This window comes from Drosophila rhopaloa, unplaced genomic scaffold, assembly GCF_018152115.1.
Source record: "Drosophila rhopaloa isolate 14029-0021.01 unplaced genomic scaffold, ASM1815211v1 contig_164, whole genome shotgun sequence".
NCBI classification, from domain to species: Eukaryota; Metazoa; Arthropoda; class Insecta; order Diptera; family Drosophilidae; genus Drosophila; species Drosophila rhopaloa.
In genome coordinates, this window is record NW_025335044.1 from 262,292 (window position 1) to 283,546 (window position 21,255).

The 21,255-nt window shown below is 43.4% G+C and overlaps 1 protein-coding gene across 1 annotated transcript in view; it reads left to right on the forward strand.

Moving 5' to 3' along the window:
- Positions 1 to 318: 318 nt before the first annotated feature.
- LOC123037473 (trichohyalin-like) overlaps positions 319 to 21,255 on the forward strand; it is a 30,019-nt gene continuing 9,082 nt past the window's right edge. The window contains exons 1-7 of the mRNA XM_044458364.1: positions 319 to 356; positions 911 to 1,568; positions 2,974 to 3,618; positions 5,067 to 5,711; positions 7,160 to 7,804; positions 8,499 to 8,649; positions 18,475 to 18,980. Of these exons, the coding sequence (XP_044314299.1) occupies positions 319 to 356; positions 911 to 1,568; positions 2,974 to 3,618; positions 5,067 to 5,711; positions 7,160 to 7,804; positions 8,499 to 8,649; positions 18,475 to 18,980 (3,288 nt within the window). The remainder of the gene's footprint in view (positions 357 to 910; positions 1,569 to 2,973; positions 3,619 to 5,066; positions 5,712 to 7,159; positions 7,805 to 8,498; positions 8,650 to 18,474; positions 18,981 to 21,255) is intronic.

Genomic DNA, 21,255 nt, shown 5'->3' on the forward strand with positions numbered 1-21,255 from the left:
AAGCTGCTTTAAGCCACAGTAGAGCCCGCTATGAACGGAATGCGTCCCAAATAAGAGCTCGGAACTCTCAACATATCGCCGATGCTCGCGACAATAACCCTAACCTTCGGGAGGAAAGTCGTGCTCAGGATTCCGCTGCACGCGCGCAGCGGAGAAGAAGCGAAAGGGTTCGCAACCTTGAACGGATTCGGGACGCACAAGCGCATTCAACTCGTCGGGAGGACTCTGAGGAACGAAGACAAGAGCAGTTGCGAAACACTGCTGAGCATGCGTCTCAGAGGACTAACCCAGAAATCCGTTCTGTAGAGCGTATTCAGGATGCTACAAGACGTTCGAATCGTCGACAGGACTCTGAGGTGAGAAGACAAGAGCAGTTGCGAAACACTGCTGAACACTCTACTCGGAGGACTATTTCGGAGTTTCGAATTCCTGAACGGATTCGGGACATGGATGTACATGCGATCCGTCGAGAGGACCCCGAGGAGCGACGACGAGAGCTGTTGCGAAACACTGCTGAGCACTCTACTCGGAGGACTATTTCGGAGTTACGAATTCCTGAACGGATTCGGGACATGGATGCACACGCGATCCGTCGAGAGGACCCCGAGGAGCGACGACGAGAGCAGTTGCGAAACACTGCTGAGCACTCTACTCGGAGGACTATTTCGGAGTTACGAATTCCTGAACGGATTCGGGACATGGATGCACACGCGATCCGTCGAGAGGACCCCGAGGAGCGACGACGAGAGCAGTTGCGAAACACTGCTGAGCACTCTACTCGGAGGACTATTTCGGAGTTACGAATTCCTGAACGGATTCGGGACATGGATGCACACGCTGCCCGTCGAGAGGACCCCGAGGAGCGACGACGAGAGCAGTTGCGAAACACTGCTGAGCACTCTACTCGGAGGACTATTCCGGAGTACCGAAATCCTGAACGGGTGCGGGACGCCGCAGCGCGTACTATTCGGCGAGAAGACACCGAGGAGCGGCGACAAGAGCAGGTGCAAAATACTGCTGACCATGCTACTCGGAGGAACAATCCCGAATTTCGAATTTCAGAGCGGATTCGGGACGCCGCAGCACGAGCTGCTCATCGCGAGGACCCAGAGGAACGTGCAAGGGAACAGGAAAGGAACACTGGAGAGCACCGACAGCGACGAAGGGATATGGAAGACAGGCAGCGAGAACGGAAAAGGGACGCCGATAACAGGAGAGCAACCAGGAGAAATCCCATCGCTAGATCACAGGAGCAACGGATAAACACATCACAACGCCGGGAAACACGACAACAGCGGAGGATTCGGGAAGAACAAATTCGGCAAATGGCAGAGGATCGATTATTAAACTTTAGGATGGACTCACAAAATCGACTGAATGCTTCCCAAAGGCAGTCGCAAAGAAACATGGACGAAAGAGCTCAACTTTCGGAGGATGAACTGGAACAGGAACGAGGACAACAGCGAAATAGGATTCGATCATCAGCGAGGGATCTGTACCACAGGAACATTAAGGAAGGCCCAACGGCTATTTGTATTTGCTGTGGAGGAACATGGTTCCGTTCGCAGGTAAGTGGATTATCCATCCTGGCTATCTCCTCTACATTTCCTCTCCTAAACGTTGGCAACGCCTTTTATTTGTCAAGAAAATTTCCCAGTCCGTCCGGCAAATATAACTTTTGCCACACTTGTCGTCGTGCCATTTCTCTTGGCAAACTGCCATCACTCTGCCTTTCTAATGGGTTCGATTTCCCAGAAATCCCTGAGTGCTTAAATGGACTCACCTGCCTCGAAGAACGCCTTATTTCACCGAGAATCCCGTAGTAAGTACCGAGCTCTACAGAAAGCACAACATTTCACTAAACGAATCATGGCGAACAGAACTTCAAGGAATTAATGATATTCCTTTTATTGCGGACGAATCTGATCGCGAAGCAGTAGAGAACAACTTTCACCAGCAGCACCACTCACCCAAACATTATTGGAAAATAATGATACTGCAATTCAGCGCATTGAATTGGCACCGGGTGAAGGCCGTCGGCCAACAAGCTTAACGCTTGACGAAGACGCAGAGGAACTTTCCTTTCCAACTATTTCTTGCGGAGAAATATTTAAAGGAAATACATGAACGGAATGCGTCCCAAATAAGAGCTCGGAACTCTCAACATATCGCCGATGCTCGCGACAATAACCCTAACCTTCGGGAGGAAAGTCGTGCTCAGGATTCCGCTGCACGCGCGCAGCGGAGAAGAAGCGAAAGGGTTCGCAACCTTGAACGGATTCGGGACGCACAAGCGCATTCAACTCGTCGGGAGGACTCTGAGGAACGAAGACAAGAGCAGTTGCGAAACACTGCTGAGCATGCGTCTCAGAGGACTAACCCAGAAATCCGTTCTGTAGAGCGTATTCAGGATGCTACAAGACGTTCGAATCGTCGACAGGACTCTGAGGTGAGAAGACAAGAGCAGTTGCGAAACACTGCTGAACACTCTACTCGGAGGACTATTTCGGAGTTTCGAATTCCTGAACGGATTCGGGACATGGATGTACATGCGATCCGCCGAGAGGACCCCGAGGAGCGACGACGAGAGCTGTTGCGAAACACTGCTGAGCACTCTACTCGGAGGACTATTTCGGAGTTACGAATTCCTGAACGGATTCGGGACATGGATGACACGCGATCCGTCGAGAGCAGTTGCGAAACACTGCTGGCACTCTACTCGGGTTAATTACTGAACGGATTCGGGACATGGATGCACACGCGATCCGTCGAGAGGACCCCGAGGAGCGACGACGAGAGCAGTTGCGAAACACTGCTGAGCACTCTACTCGGAGGACTATTTCGGAGTTACGAATTCCTGAACGGATTCGGGACATGGATGCACACGCTGCCCGTCGAGAGGACCCCGACGAGCGACGACGAGAGCAGTTGCGAAACACTGCTGAGCACTCTACTCGGAGGACTATTCCGGAGTACCGAAATCCTGAACGGGTGCGGGACGCCGCAGCGCGTACTATTCGGCGAGAAGACACCGAGGAGCGGCGACAAGAGCAGGTGCAAAATACTGCTGACCATGCTACTCGGAGGAACAATCCCGAATTTCGAATTTCAGAGCGGATTCGGGACGCCGCAGCACGAGCTGCTCATCGCGAGGACCCAGAGGAACGTGCAAGGGAACAGGAAAGGAACACTGGAGAGCACCGACAGCGACGAAGGGATGTGGAAGACAGGCAGCGAGAACGGGAAAGGGACGCCGATAACAGGAGAGCAACCAGGAGAAATCCCATCGCTAGATCACAGGAGCAACGGATAAACACATCACAACGCCGGGAAACACGACAACAGCGGAGGATTCGGGAAGAACAAATTCGGCAAATGGCAGAGGATCGATTATTAAACTTTAGGATGGACTCACAAAATCGACTGAATGCTTCCCAAAGGCAGTCGCAAAGAAACATGGACGAAAGAGCTCAACTTTCGGAGGATGAACTGGAACAGGAACGAGGACAACAGCGAAATAGGATTCGATCATCAGCGAGGGATCTGTACCACAGGAACATTAAGGAAGGCCCAACGGCTATTTGTATTTGCTGTGGAGGAACATGGTTCCGTTCGCAGGTAAGTGGATTATCCATCCTGGCTATCTCCTCTACATTTCCTCTCCTAAACGTTGGCAACGCCTTTTATTTGTCAAGAAAATTTCCCAGTCCGTCCGGCAAATATAACTTTTGCCACACTTGTCGTCGTGTCATTTCTCTTGGCAAACTGCCATCACTCTGCCTTTCTAATGGGTTCGATTTCCCAGAAATCCCTGAGTGCTTAAATGGACTCACCTGCCTCGAAGAACGCCTTATTTCACCGAGAATCCCGTAGTAAGTACCGAGCTCTACAGAAAGCACAACATTTCACTAAACGAATCATGGCGAACAGAACTTCAAGGAATTAATGATATTCCTTTTATTGCGGACGAATCTGATCGCGAAGCAGTAGAGCAACTTCTTCACCAGCAGCACCACTCACCCAAACATTATTGGAAAATAATGATACTGCAATTCAGCGCATTGAATTGGCACCGGGTGAAGGCCGTCGGCCAACAAGCTTAACGCTTGACGAAGACGCAGAGGAACTTTCCTTTCCAACTATTTCTTGCGGAGAAATATTTAAAGGAAATACATGAACGGAATGCGTCCCAAATAAGAGCTCGGAACTCTCAACATATCGCCGATGCTCGCGACAATAACCCTAACCTTCGGGAGGAAAGTCGTGCTCAGGATTCCGCTGCACGCGCGCAGCGGAGAAGAAGCGAAAGGGTTCGCAACCTTGAACGGATTCGGGACGCACAAGCGCATTCAACTCGTCGGGAGGACTCTGAGGAACGAAGACAAGAGCAGTTGCGAAACACTGCTGAGCATGCGTCTCAGAGGACTAACCCAGAAATCCGTTCTGTAGAGCGTATTCAGGATGCTACAAGACGTTCGAATCGTCGACAGGACTCTGAGGTGAGAAGACAAGAGCAGTTGCGAAACACTGCTGAACACTCTACTCGGAGGACTATTTCGGAGTTTCGAATTCCTGAACGGATTCGGGACATGGATGTACATGCGATCCGCCGAGAGGACCCCGAGGAGCGACGACGAGAGCTGTTGCGAAACACTGCTGAGCACTCTACTCGGAGGACTATTTCGGAGTTACGAATTCCTGAACGGATTCGGGACATGGATGCACACGCGATCCGTCGAGAGGACCCCGAGGAGCGACGACGAGAGCAGTTGCGAAACACTGCTGAGCACTCTACTCGGAGGACTATTTCGGAGTTACGAATTCCTGAACGGATTCGGGACATGGATGCACACGCGATCCGTCGAGAGGACCCCGAGGAGCGACGACGAGAGCAGTTGCGAAACACTGCTGAGCACTCTACTCGGAGGACTATTTCGGAGTTACGAATTCCTGAACGGATTCGGGACATGGATGCACACGCTGCCCGTCGAGAGGACCCCGAGGAGCGACGACGAGAGCAGTTGCGAAACACTGCTGAGCACTCTACTCGGAGGACTATTCCGGAGTACCGAAATCCTGAACGGGTGCGGGACGCCGCAGCGCGTACTATTCGGCGAGAAGACACCGAGGAGCGGCGACAAGAGCAGGTGCAAAATACTGCTGACCATGCTACTCGGAGGAACAATCCCGAATTTCGAATTTCAGAGCGGATTCGGGACGCCGCAGCACGAGCTGCTCATCGCGAGGACCCAGAGGAACGTGCAAGGGAACAGGAAAGGAACACTGGAGAGCACCGACAGCGACGAAGGGATATGGAAGACAGGCAGCGAGAACGGGAAAGGGACGCCGATAACAGGAGAGCAACCAGGAGAAATCCCATCGCTAGATCACAGGAGCAACGGATAAACACATCACAACGCCGGGAAACACGACAACAGCGGAGGATTCGGGAAGAACAAATTCGGCAAATGGCAGAGGATCGATTATTAAACTTTAGGATGGACTCACAAAATCGACTGAATGCTTCCCAAAGGCAGTCGCAAAGAAACATGGACGAAAGAGCTCAACTTTCGGAGGATGAACTGGAACAGGAACGAGGACAACAGCGAAATAGGATTCGATCATCAGCGAGGGATCTGTACCACAGGAACATTAAGGAAGGCCCAACGGCTATTTGTATTTGCTGTGGAGGAACATGGTTCCGTTCGCAGGTAAGTGGATTATCCATCCTGGCTATCTCCTCTACATTTCCTCTCCTAAACGTTGGCAACGCCTTTTATTTGTCAAGAAAATTTCCCAGTCCGTCCGGCAAATATAACTTTTGCCACACTTGTCGTCGTGTCATTTCTCTTGGCAAACTGCCATCACTCTGCCTTTCTAATGGGTTCGATTTCCCAGAAATCCCTGAGTGCTTAAATGGACTCACCTGCCTCGAAGAACGCCTTATTTCACCGAGAATCCCGTAGTAAGTACCGAGCTCTACAGAAAGCACAACATTTCACTAAACGAATCATGGCGAACAGAACTTCAAGGAATTAATGATATTCCTTTTATTGCGGACGAATCTGATCGCGAAGCAGTAGAGCAACTTCTTCACCAGCAGCACCACTCACCCAAACATTATTGGAAAATAATGATACTGCAATTCAGCGCATTGAATTGGCACCGGGTGAAGGCCGTCGGCCAACAAGCTTAACGCTTGACGAAGACGCAGAGGAACTTTCCTTTCCAACTATTTCTTGCGGAGAAATATTTAAAGGAAATACATGAACGGAATGCGTCCCAAATAAGAGCTCGGAACTCTCAACATATCGCCGATGCTCGCGACAATAACCCTAACCTTCGGGAGGAAAGTCGTGCTCAGGATTCCGCTGCACGCGCGCAGCGGAGAAGAAGCGAAAGGGTTCGCAACCTTGAACGGATTCGGGACGCACAAGCGCATTCAACTCGTCGGGAGGACTCTGAGGAACGAAGACAAGAGCAGTTGCGAAATTCTGCTGAGCATGCGTCTCAGAGGACTAACCCAGAAATCCGTTCTGTAGAGCGTATTCAGGATGCTACAAGACGTTCGAATCGTCGACAGGACTCTGAGGTGAGAAGACAAGAGCAGTTGCGAAACACTGCTGAACACTCTACTCGGAGGACTATTTCGGAGTTTCGAATTCCTGAACGGATTCGGGACATGGATGTACATGCGATCCGCCGAGAGGACCCCGAGGAGCGACGACGAGAGCTGTTGCGAAACACTGCTGAGCACTCTACTCGGAGGACTATTTCGGAGTTACGAATTCCTGAACGGATTCGGGACATGGATGCACACGCGATCCGTCGAGAGGACCCCGAGGAGCGACGACGAGAGCAGTTGCGAAACACTGCTGAGCACTCTACTCGGAGGACTATTTCGGAGTTACGAATTCCTGAACGGATTCGGGACATGGATGCACACGCGATCCGTCGAGAGGACCCCGAGGAGCGACGACGAGAGCAGTTGCGAAACACTGCTGAGCACTCTACTCGGAGGACTATTTCGGAGTTACGAATTCCTGAACGGATTCGGGACATGGATGCACACGCTGCCCGTCGAGAGGACCCCGAGGAGCGACGACGAGAGCAGTTGCGAAACACTGCTGAGCACTCTACTCGGAGGACTATTCCGGAGTACCGAAATCCTGAACGGGTGCGGGACGCCGCAGCGCGTACTATTCGGCGAGAAGACACCGAGGAGCGGCGACAAGAGCAGGTGCAAAATACTGCTGACCATGCTACTCGGAGGAACAATCCCGAATTTCGAATTTCAGAGCGGATTCGGGACGCCGCAGCACGAGCTGCTCATCGCGAGGACCCAGAGGAACGTGCAAGGGAACAGGAAAGGAACACTGGAGAGCACCGACAGCGACGAAGGGATATGGAAGACAGGCAGCGAGAACGGGAAAGGGACGCCGATAACAGGAGAGCAACCAGGAGAAATCCCATCGCTAGATCACAGGAGCAACGGATAAACACATCACAACGCCGGGAAACACGACAACAGCGGAGGATTCGGGAAGAACAAATTCGGCAAATGGCAGAGGATCGATTATTAAACTTTAGGATGGACTCACAAAATCGACTGAATGCTTCCCAAAGGCAGTCGCAAAGAAACATGGACGAAAGAGCTCAACTTTCGGAGGATGAACTGGAACAGGAACGAGGACAACAGCGAAATAGGATTCGATCATCAGCGAGGGATCTGTACCACAGGAACATTAAGGAAGGCCCAACGGCTATTTGTATTTGCTGTGGAGGAACATGGTTCCGTTCGCAGGTAAGTGGATTATCCATCCTGGCTATCTCCTCTACATTTCCTCTCCTAAACGTTGGCAACGCCTTTTATTTGTCAAGAAAATTTCCCAGTCCGTCCGGCAAATATAACTTTTGCCACACTTGTCGTCGTGTCATTTCTCTTGGCAAACTGCCATCACTCTGCCTTTCTAATGGGTTCGATTTCCCAGAAATCCCTGAGTGCTTAAATGGACTCACCTGCCTCGAAGAACGCCTTATTTCACCGAGAATCCCGTAGTAAGTACCGAGCTCTACAGAAAGCACAACATTTCACTAAACGAATCATGGCGAACAGAACTTCAAGGAATTAATGATATTCCTTTTATTGCGGACGAATCTGATCGCGAAGCAGTAGAGCAACTTCTTCACCAGCAGCACCACTCACCCAAACATTATTGGAAAATAATGATACTGCAATTCAGCGCATTGAATTGGCACCGGGTGAAGGCCGTCGGCCAACAAGCTTAACGCTTGACGAAGACGCAGAGGAACTTTCCTTTCCAACTATTTCTTGCGGAGAAATATTTAAAGGAAATACAACCTATGCGAAAAAAGCCAGATCCCAAATCCGTTTTTACGACCGTCGTTGCGCTGTAGTTCCAAAAGTTTTATACATGTATAAATTTTACGAAATGCAGCGCAAACAAAATTCAATTTCAATTGCTTTACGCAAAAAGCCAGGAGCGGTTACCGCTGGTAATCTGCGGGATGAATCATTTGTTGACCGTCTTGAGCAACATGATGATGGCTACCACATCCTGAAAGGCTTACGGTCTGCACCAGCTCATTGTGAGGCTGAGAAAAAAAAAGTTATAGCTATGATAAAGGGTAAAGATAACTATGTAGCCGATGCACTCTCTAGAATAACCATCACAGACTTCAAAAATATACAAACAAACAATACAATTCTGAAAGTTACTACCAGAAACCAAAGTAGACCAAAATCCTGCGCAGGAAAAGAACAACTAGAATTGCTTAAGCAATATCTAGAAAAAGCTTCAAAGCCCAACGTATATGAAGTCATTAATAATGATGAAGTACGTAAAGTAGTGACCTTTCATGTAAATCATAAAATGTGTTTATTTAAGCACGGAAAAAAAATTACAGCAAGATATGATGTTAGCGATTTGTATACTAATGGAACCATTGACTTAGTTCAATTCTTTCAAAGGCTTGAAAAGCAGGCCGGTATTCACAAAGTCAGCCAACTCAAAGTGGCACCGTGGGAAAATGTCTTTGAACATGTTTCAATTGATAATTTTAAAATTATGGGCAATAATATATTAAAATCATTGAGAGTAGTGCTACTCAACCCGGTGACCTTAATAAAAAATAATAAAGAAAAAGAAGCTATATTGTCTACATTCCATGATGATGCAATACAAGGTGGTCATACAGGCATTACAAAAACCTTGGCCAAGGTCCAGAGACACTATTACTGGAAAAATATGTCCAAAGACATAAAAGAGTACATAAAAAAATGTCCTAAATGCCAAAAGTCGAAAACGAAAAGACGAAAAGACCCCATTAACTATAACTGAAACTCCACAAAGAGCTTTTGATATAGTAATTGTCCCCATCCAAAATCTAATAATGGAAATGAATACGCAGTAACACTCATCTGCGATTTAACTAAATACCTAGTAGCTATACCTATACCAAATAAAAGTGCAAATACAGTAGCAAAAGATATATTTGAAGATTTTATTCTATTGTAAGGTCCAATGAAGACGTTCATTACGGACATGGGAACAGAATATAAAAATTCAATTATTGGAGATCTATGTAAATACTTACATATTAAAAACATAACTTCAACTGCACACCAGCGAAGCCACAGAACACTCAATGAGTTTATTCGTTCATACATCTCAGTTGACAAAACAAATTGGGATGTATGGCTGCGATACTTCGTCTATTGTTTTAATACAACCCCATCTATGGCACATGACTATTGTCCATATGAGCTAGTTTTTTGGTAAAATTTCAAATCTACCAAAACATTTTAATAGCATAGATAAAATAAAACCCCTTTATAATATAGAAGATTATGCTAAGGAATCCAAATTTAGATTAGAACAGGCATTTAAGAGAGCTAGACTAATACTAGAATCTCATAAGTTAAAACAAAAAATTAGTTACGACAAAACTAGTTTAGATTTCGTTTTAAAAATAGGAGATCAGGTTTTATTGAAAAACAAGAAAGGAAAGCTAACTTCGGGCGGAGCCGAAGTTGATATACCCTTGCAGAATACTCTGTAAATTATATTCTCCAAAATTATTTATATGATGCATTCTTAATATAATATAAAAATCCCAACTTCCTAACTTTAAAACAAGAGAGAACGCTATAGTCGAGTGCCTCGACTATTAGATACCCGTTACTCAGCTAAACAACTTAATATAAATATGCCTTCTTGTATGTTTTTTTTTTTTTACCATAATGTGAATTATAGTTACCACAAGAAAAAAGGACAAAAAGTCAAATTATCAATTTGAATTCGGCGATCTCTTAGTGCTGGCAGCTTTACAGCACGAGCATCAGCACCAGCGCTGCTTTAGCGGAGGCAGCTTTTGTCCTGCACCAGCAGCTGTGTTTATGTTTATGTTTTTGAGTGCAATAAATTGACTAGAAATATTAAACATACATACTTATATTGGCTAAACACATACATTCTTAAATAGTATTATGTATATTAAAGTCTAAATGTTTGCACAACACGAGTAACGGGTATAGCGAATAGCTTTCTTTGAAAGGAGTTATCTTTGCCGGGCAATTGCAACTGTGTACAATGTAAATACATACATATGTATATGCTTACATACATACACACATACTCCATACGACCTCCAATTTGGCTAACTTAATTTGATTTGCACAGTTCTTGGGATATAGTTGACAAATGAAAACCATCGCAATTTCCTTTAATAGAAATCCTTATCGATAATTAACGTTGACTCTGTTGAGCACCTTGGCCAGCTGTTCCAAAGTCATCCGTTAGATGGCGCCATGAAAGGCGGAAATGTAGGCGCTAGCCAGGCTTAAGCGTTTAATGGGTTTTTGGGCGTTAGAGTGGGCGTGGCAAACTTTTATTAGGCCAATCGATATTTATTGACGAAACAAATACATATCAATTAAAATTTTCATAATATCATCAAAACTGTGGCCACAGCTTATGGCTTGTGGGCGTCAGAGAGGGCGTGGCATTTTGAAACAAACTTGCGCTGCGTAGGAACTCCTAAAATCTACATGCAAAATGACAATCTTCTAGCTTTTATAGTTTCCGAGATCTCAGCGTTCATACGGACAGACAGACAGACGGACATGGCTAGATCGACTCGGCTAGTGATCCTGAACAAAAATATTTATACTTTATAGGGTCGGAAACGCTTCCTTCTACCTGTTACATACTTTTGCACGAATACAATATACCCTTTTACTCTACGAGTAACGGGTATAAATACCAAAGTTATGGCATTTCCAACCGTTCAGTTATATGACAGCTATAGGATATAGTCGACCGATCCTTATGAAGTTTGGTAGGTCGGATTGATTGGCCAAAAATAAAACCCATAGAAAATCCCAACTTCCTAACTTAACAAAAACCAAAGTTATGGCAGCTATAGGATATAGTCAGCCGATCCTTATGAAATTTTGTGGGACGGATTGATTGGCTAAAAATAAAACCCATAGAAAATTCCAACTTCCTAACTTTACAAACACCAAAGTTATGGCATTTCCGATCAATCAGTTATATGGCAGCTATAGGATATAGTCGGCCGATCCCGGCCGTTCCGACTTATATACTGCGTGCAAAGGAAAGAAGGGTGTGTGCAAAGATTCAGTTCGATATCTTTAAAATTGAGAGACTAGTTTGCGTAGAAACAGACTGACGGACAGACGGACATGTTTATATCAACTCAGGAGGTGATCCTGATCATGAATATATATACTTTATAGGGTCGGAGATGTCTCCTTCACTGCGTTGCACACTTTTGACCAAAATTATAATACCCTCTGAAACAGGACATAAGTTAGATTTCAAATATACAGGTCCTTATAAGGTAGAACAAATAGGAGATAGAGATAACATAACTATAATAAATAATAAAAATAAAAAACAAACAGTACATAAAGATAGATTAAAGCTCTTTATTTCATAATCAATTTTAATTTCATAAATATATCACGTATGGCCATACATAATATAAGAGCATATAGGATAACCATATCTAAAATAAGAATACGCAATAGTAACAAAAAACAAGAAAGAAAAGCTAGCTTCGGGCGGAGCCGAAGTTGATATACCCTTGCAGAATATTCTGTAAATTATATTCTCAAAAATTATTAAAATTAAACATTTTTAATACTCATACTTTTTTTGAATTGACATATCTACCCTTTTCAGCCTCTTTTATAATGCATGGAAATTACAGTAACGGGCAGTACGGTCATAAAAATTACGACTAGTTTACAACTCTTTACTTTTTAGATAACAGAGACATTTTATTTAAAGAAATCCAGGGAATTATCCCATTATAACCTGGTAAACAGGTAAAATGGGGCAACCCGTCAAGTGGTTCAATGAACACGTGCAAGGGACAAGAATTGTGCAAAGGACCCGAAGTGGCTTTGTAACTGTACAATATCAGGTAATACCTTTTTTGATTGGTCGAATTGGAAAAAATAGCACCACAAATTAGGACCACAATTATTCGTAACACCTAAATTGCACAACAGGTAGCACAGGTACATAAAAAAACATGACTTTTTATTGCCTTTTTTAAAAGGGTCAAACTAGGGAACCTTTAAAGGGTCAAGGGATAATTCTTTTTTATTTGAAATCCTATAATCCGTAGATCAGTCAATGAAAAAAATTATCGAGTGACGACGTTACTCTGTCAGTGCAAAAATTTAAAGTGAGAAAGTAATTTTTTTTTAAATATTTTTTTAACATTTGAAACTACAAACTTTGGTAAGTATATTTCGCTAATAACCCCTTATACCCGTGGACGGTATTCCATGTAGGTGATTTGATATTCTATCATTGCATATTTTCATTTTTTCATACAGGAATTTAAAAAATGCCTCGTGTATCACGCTTGTCCCAGGAGCAACGCCGCCAAGCTGCTTTAAGCCACAGTAGAGCCCGCTATGAACGGAATGCGTCCCAAATAAGAGCTCGGAACTCTCAACATATCGCCGATGCTCGCGACAATAACCCTAACCTTCGGGAGGAAAGTCGTGCTCAGGATTCCGCTGCACGCGCGCAGCGGAGAAGAAGCGAAAGGGTTCGCAACCTTGAACGGATTCGGGACGCACAAGCGCATTCAACTCGTCGGGAGGACTCTGAGGAACGAAGACAAGAGCAGTTGCGAAACACTGCTGAGCATGCGTCTCAGAGGACTAACCCAGAAATCCGTTCTGTAGAGCGTATTCAGGATGCTACAAGACGTTCGAATCGTCGACAGGACTCTGAGGTGAGAAGACAAGAGCAGTTGCGAAACACTGCTGAGCACTCTACTCGGAGGACTATTTCGGAGTTTCGAATTCCTGAACGGATTCGGGACATGGATGTACATGCGATCCGTCGAGAGGACCCCGAGGAGCGACGACGAGAGCAGTTGCGAAACACTGCTGAGCACTCTACTCGGAGGACTAAAAGAAGAAAAAGAAGCTATATTGTCTACATTCCATGATGATGCAATACAAGGTGGTCATACAGGCATTACAAAAACCTTGGCCAAGGTCCAGAGACACTATTACTGGAAAAATATGTCCAAAGACATAAAAGAGTACATAAAAAAATGTCCTAAATGCCAAAAGTCGAAAACGAAAAGACGAAAAGACCCCATTAACTATAACTGAAACTCCACAAAGAGCTTTTGATATAGTAATTGTCCCCTTCCAAAATCTAATAATGGAAATGAATACGCAGTAACACTCATCTGCGATTTAACTAAATACCTAGTAGCTATACCTATACCAAATAAAAGTGCAAATACAGTAGCAAAAGATATATTTGAAGATTTTATTCTATTGTAAGGTCCAATGAAGACGTTCATTACGGACATGGGAACAGAATATAAAAATTCAATTATTGGAGATCTATGTAAATACTTACATATTAAAAACATAACTTCAACTGCACACCAGCGAAGCCACAGAACACTCAATGAGTTTATTCGTTCATACATCTCAGTTGACAAAACAAATTGGGATGTATGGCTGCGATACTTCGTCTATTGTTTTAATACAACCCCATCTATGGCACATGACTATTGTCCATATGAGCTAGTTTTTGGTAAAATTTCAAATCTACCAAAACATTTTAATAGCATAGATAAAATAAAACCCCTTTATAATATAGAAGATTATGCTAAGGAATCCAAATTTAGATTAGAACAGGCATTTAAGATAGCTAGACTAATGCTAGAATCTCATAAGTTAAAACAAAAAATTAGTTACGACAAAACTAGTTTAGATTTCGTTTTAAAAATAGGAGATCAGGTTTTATTGAAAAACAAGAAAGGAAAGCTAACTTCGGGCGGAGCCGAAGTTGATATACCCTTGCAGAATACTCTGTAAATTATATTCTCCAAAATTATTTATATGATGCATTCTTAATGCATATAATATTATTATATAATATAAAAATCCCAACTTCCTAACTTTAAAACAAGAGAGAACGCTATAGTCGAGTGCCTCGACTATTAGATACCCGTTACTCAGCTAAACAACTTAATATAAATATGCCTTCTTGTATGTTTTTTTTTTTTTACCATAATGTGAATTATAGTGACCACAAGAAAAAAGGACAAAACGTTCAAATTATCAATTTGAATTCGGCGATCTCTTAGTGCTGGCAGCTTTACAGCACGAGCATCAGCACCAGCGCTGCTTTAGCGGAGGCAGCTTTTGTCCTGCACCAGCAGCTGTGTTTATGTTTATGTTTTTGAGTGCAATAAATTGACTAGAAATATTAAACATACATACTTATATTGGCTAAACACATACATTCTTAAATAGTATTATGTATATTAAAGTCTAAATGTTTGCACAACACGAGTAACGGGTATAGCGAATAGCTTTCTTTGAAAGGAGTTATCTTTGCCGGGCAATTGCAACTGTGTACAATGTAAATACATACATATGTATATGCTTACATACATACACACATACGCCATACGACCTCCAATTTGGCTAACTTAATTTGATTTGCACAGTTCTTGGGATATAGTTGAGTATTGACAAATGAAAACCATCGCAATTTCCTTTAATAGAAATCCTTATCGATAATTAACGTTGACTCTGTTGAGCACCTTGGCCAGCTGTTCCAAAGTCATCCGTTAGATGGCGCCATGAAAGGCGGAAATGTAGGCGCTAGCCAGGCTTAAGCGTTTAATGGGTTTTTGGGCGTTAGAGTGGGCGTGGCAAACTTTTATTAGGCCAATCGATATTTATTGACGAAACAAATACATATCAATTAAAATTTTCATAATATCATCAAAACTGTGGCCACAGCTTGTGGCTTGTGGGCGTCAGAGAGGGCGTGGCATTTTGAAACAAACTTGCGCTGCGTAGGAACTCCTAAAATCTACATGCAAAATGACAATCTTCTAGCTTTTATAGTTTCCGAGATCTCAGCGTTCATACGGACAGACAGACAGACGGACATGGCTAGATCGACTCGGCTAGTGATCCTGAACAAAAATATTTATACTTTATAGGGTCGGAAACGCTTCCTTCTACCTGTTATATACTTTTGCACGAATACAATATACCCTTTTACTCTACGAGTAACGGGTATAAATACCAAAGTTATGGCATTTCCAACCGTTCAGTTATATGACAGCTATAGGATATAGTCGACCGATCCTTATGAAGTTTGGTAGGTCGGATTGATTGGCCAAAAATAAAACCCATAGAAAATCCCAACTTCCTAACTTAACAAAAACCAAATTTATGGCAGCTATAGGATATAGGCAGCCGATCCTTATGAAATTTTGTGGGTCGGATTGATTGGCTAAAAATAAAACCCATAGAAAATTCCAACTTCCTAACTTTACAAACACCAAAGTTATGGCATTTCCGATCAATATAGGCAGCCGATCCTTATGAAATTTTGTAGGTCGGATTGATTGGCCAAAAATAAAACCCATAGAAAATCCCAACTTCCTAACTTAACAAAAACCAAATTTATGGCAGCTATAGGATATAGGCATCCGATCCTTATGAAATTTTGTGGGTCGGATTGATTGGCTAAAAATAAAACCCATAGAAAATTCCAACTTCCTTACTTTACAAACACCAAAGTTATGGCATTTCCGATCAATCAGTTATATGGATATAGTCGGCCGATCCCGGCCGTTCCGACTTATATACTGCGTGCAAAGGAAAGAAGGGTGTGTGCAAAGATTCAGTTCGATATCTTTAAAATTGAGAGACTAGTTTGCGTAGAAACAGACTGACGGACAGACGGACATGCTTATATCAACTCAGGAGGTGATCCTGATCATGAATATATATACTTTATAGGGTCGGAGATGTCTCCTTCACTGCGTTGCACACTTTTGACCAAAATTATAATACCCTCTGAAACAGGACATAAGTTAGATTTCAAATATACAGGTCCTTATAAGGTAGAACAAATAGGAGATAGAGATAACATAACTATAATAAATAATAAAAATAAAAAACAAACAGTACATAAAGATAGATTAAAGCTCTTTATTTCATAATCAATTTTAATTTCATAAATATATCACGTATGGCCATACATAATATAAGAGCATATAGGATAACCATATCTAAAATAAGAATACGCAATAGTAACAAAAAACAAGAAAGAAAAGCTAGCTTCGGGCGGAGCCGAAGTTGATATACCCTTGCAGAATATTCTGTAAATTATATTCTCAAAAATTATTAAAATTAAGCATTTTTAATACTCATACTTTTTTTGAATTGACATATCTACCCTTTTCAGCCTCTTTTATAATGCATGGAAATTACAGTAACGGGCAGTACGGTCATAAAAATTACGACTAGTTTACAACTCTTTACTTTTTAGATAACAGAGACATTTTATTTAAAGAAATCCAGGGGATTATCCCATTATAACCTGGTAAACAGGTAAAATGGGGCAACCCGTCAAGTGGTTCAATGAACACGTGCAAGGGACAAGAATTGTGCAAAGGACCCGAAGTGGCTTTGTAACTGTACAATATCAGGTAATACCTTTTTTGATTGGTCGAATTGGAAAAAATAGCACCACAAATTAGGACCACAATTATTCGTAACACCTAAATTGCACAACAGGTACATAAAAAAACATGACTTTTTATTGCCTTTTTTAAAAGGGTCAAACTAGGGAACCTTCAAATGGTCAAGGGATAATTCTTTTTTATTTGGGATATTACCTATATATATTCAGAAATCCTATAATCCGTAGATCAGTCAATGAAAAAATTTATCGAGTGACGACGTTACTCTGTCAGTGCAAAAATTTAAAGTGAGAAAGTAATTTTTTTTAAAATATTTTTTTAACATTTGAAACTACAAACTTTGGTAAGTATATTTCGCTAATAACCCCTTATACCCGTGGACGGTATTCCATGTAGGTGATTTGATATTCTATCATTGCATATTTTCATTTTTTCATACAGGAATTTAAAAAATGCCTCGTGTATCACGCTTGTCCCAGGAGCAACGCCGCCAAGCTGCTTTAAGCCACAGTAGAGCCCGCTATGAACGGAATGCGTCCCAAATAAGAGCTCGGAACTCTCAACATATCGCCGATGCTCGCGACAATAACCCTAACCTTCGGGAGGAAAGTCGTGCTCAGGATTCCGCTGCACGCGCGCAGCGGAGAAGAAGCGAAAGGGTTCGCAACCTTGAACGGATTCGGGACGCACAAGCGCATTCAACTCGTCGGGAGGACTCTGAGGAACGAAGACAAGAGCAGTTGCGAAACACTGCTGAGCATGCGTCTCAGAGGACTAACCCAGAAATCCGTTCTGTAGAGCGTATTCAGGATGCTACAAGACGTTCGAATCGTCGACAGGACTCTGAGGTGAGAAGACAAGAGCAGTTGCGAAACACTGCTGAACACTCTACTCGGAGGACTATTTCGGAGTTTCGAATTCCTGAACGGATTCGGGACATGGATGTACATGCGATCCGTCGAGAGGACCCCGAGGAGCGACGACGAGAGCAGTTGCGAAACACTGCTGAGCACTCTACTCGGAGGACTATTTCGGAGTTACGAATTCCTGAACGGATTCGGGACATGGATGCACACGCGATCCGTCGAGAGGACCCCGAGGAGCGACGACGAGAGCAGTTGCGAAACACTGCTGAGCACTCTACTCGGAGGACTATTTCGGAGTTACGAATTCCTGAACGGATTCGGGACATGGATGCACACGCTGCCCGTCGAGAGGACCCCGAGGAGCGACGACGAGAGCAGTTGCGAAACACTGCTGAGCACTCTACTCGGAGGACTATTCCGGAGTACCGAAATCCTGAACGGGTGCGGGACGCCGCAGCGCGTACTATTCGGCGAGAAGACACCTAGGAGCGGCGACAAGAGCAGGTGCAAAATACTGCTGACCATGCCACTCGGAGGAACAATCCCGAATTTCGAATTTCAGAGCGGATTCGGGACGCCGCAGCACGAGCTGCTCATCGCGAGGACCCAGAGGAACGTGCAAGGGAACAGGAAAGGAACACTGGAGAGCACCGACAGCGACGAAGGGATATGGAAGACAGGCAGCGAGAACGGGAAAGGGACGCCGATAACAGGAGAGCAACCAGGAGAAATCCCATCGCTAGATCACAGGAGCAACGGATAAACACATCACAACGCCGGGAAACACGACAACAGCGGAGGATTCGGGAAGAACAAATTCGGCAAATGGCAGAGGATCGATTATTAAACTTTAGGATGGACTCACAAAATCGACTGGATGCTTCCCAAAGGCAGTCGCAAAGAAACATGGACGAAAGAGCTCAACTTTCGGAGGATGAACTGGAACAGGAACGAGGACAACAGCGAAATAGGATTCGATCATCAGCGAGGGATCTGTACCACAGGAACATTAAGGAAGGCCCAACGGCTATTTGTATTTGCTGTGGAGGAACATGGTTCCGTTCGCAGGTAAGTGGATTATCCATCCTGGCTATCTCCTCTACATTTCCTCTCCTAAACGTTGGCAACGCCTTTTATTTGTCAAGAAAATTTCCCAGTTCGTCCGGCAAATATAACTTTTGCCACACTTGTCGTCGTGCCATTTCTCTTGGCAAACTGCCATCACTCTGCCTTTCTAATGGGTTCGATTTCCCAGAAATCCCTGAGTGCTTAAATGGACTCACCTGCCTCGAAGAACGCCTTATTTCACCGAGAATCCCTTTTATGAGGATTATTTCCCTCGGCTATGAAAGGCAATGTGGAATCAGAGGGGCAGTGGTGAATGTTCCAATTTCAGTTCCCGATATTGTGACTGCGCTTCCACGCTCTTTCGACTCTACCCATGTCATCCAAGTCCATTTAAAAAGGAGACTAGAGTACGCTCACAATTTCATGACTGAAACTATTCGACCCGCTCGGGTCCTTGAAGCTGTACGGTACTTAGTAAGTACCGAGCTCTACAGAAAGCACAACATTTCACTAAACGAATCATGGCGAACAGAACTTCAAGGAATTAATGATATTCCTTTTATTGCGGACGAATCTGATCGCGAAGCAGTAGAGCAACTTCTTCACCAGCGGCACCACTCCCAAAATGCTGCAGAGCTCGAAGAAAATTTAAATCCCGGAGGCCATGAAACATTATTGGAAAATAATGATACTGCAATTCAGCGCATTGCATTGGCACCGGGTGAAGGCCGTCGGCCAACAAGCTTAACGCTTGACGAAGACGCAGAGGAACTTTCCTTTCCAACTATTTCTTGTAGTTCCAAAAGTTTTATACATGTATAAATTTTACGAAATGCAGCGCATACAAAATTCAATTTCAATTGCTTTACGCAAAAAGCCAGGAGCGGTTACCGCTGGTAATCTGCGGGATGAATCATTTGTTGACCGTCTTGAGCAACATGATGATGGCTACCACATCCTGAAAGGCTTACGGTCTGCACCAGCTCATTGGGAGGCTGAGAAAAAAAAAGTTATAGCTATGATTCGACAATTTGGGCTGCCAACGTTTTTCATTACTCTTTCCGCTGCTGAAACTAAGTGGAATGAACTTTTAGTTATCCTGTCTCTTCTATTGGATAATAGGGCTATAAGCGAGGAAGAAGCGGCAGCTCTGAAAATTCCAACTTCCTAACTTTACAAACACCAAAGTTATGGCATTTCCGATCAATCAGTTATATGGCAGCTATAGGATATAGTCGGCCGATCCCGGCCGTTCCGACTTATATACTGCGTGCAAAGGAAAGAAGGGTGTGTGCAAAGATTCAGTTCGATATCTTTAAAATTGAGAGACTAGTTTGCGTAGAAACAGACTGACGGACAGACGGACATGCTTATATCAACTCAGGAGGTGATCCTGATCATGAATATATATACTTTATAGGGTCGGAGATGTCTCCTTCACTGCGTTGCACACTTTTGACCAAAATTATAATACCCTCTGAAACAGGACATAAGTTAGATTTCAAATATACAGGTCCTTATAAGGTAGAACAAATAGGAGATAGAGATAACATAACTATAATAAATAATAAAAATAAAAAACAAACAGTACATAAAGATAGATTAAAGCTCTTTATTTCATAATCAATTTTAATTTCATAAATATATCACGTATGGCCATACATAATATAAGAGCATATAGGATAACCATATCTAAAATAAGAATACGCAATAGTAACAAAAAACAAGAAAGAAAAAGCTAGCTTCGGGCGGAGCCGAAGTTGATATACCCTTGCAGAATATTCTGTAAATTATATTCTCAAAAATTATTAAAATTAAGCATTTTTAATACTCATACTTTTTTTGAATTGACATATCTACCCTTTTCAGCCTCTTTTATAATGCATGGAAATTACAGTAACGGGCAGTACGGTCATAAAAATTACGACTAGTTTACAACTCTTTACTTTTTAGATAACAGAGACATTTTATTTAAAGAAATCCAGGGGATTATCCCATTATAACCTGGTAAACAGGTAAAATGGGGCAACCCGTCAAGTGGTTCAATGAACACGTGCAAGGGACAAGAATTGTGCAAAGGACCCGAAGTGGCTTTGTAACTGTACAATATCAGGTAATACCTTTTTTGATTGGTCGAATTGGAAAAAATAGCACCACAAATTAGGACCACAATTATTCGTAACACCTAAATTGCACAACAGGTACATAAAAAAACATGACTTTTTATTGCCTTTTTTAAAAGGGTCAAACTAGGGAACCTTCAAAGGGTCAAGGG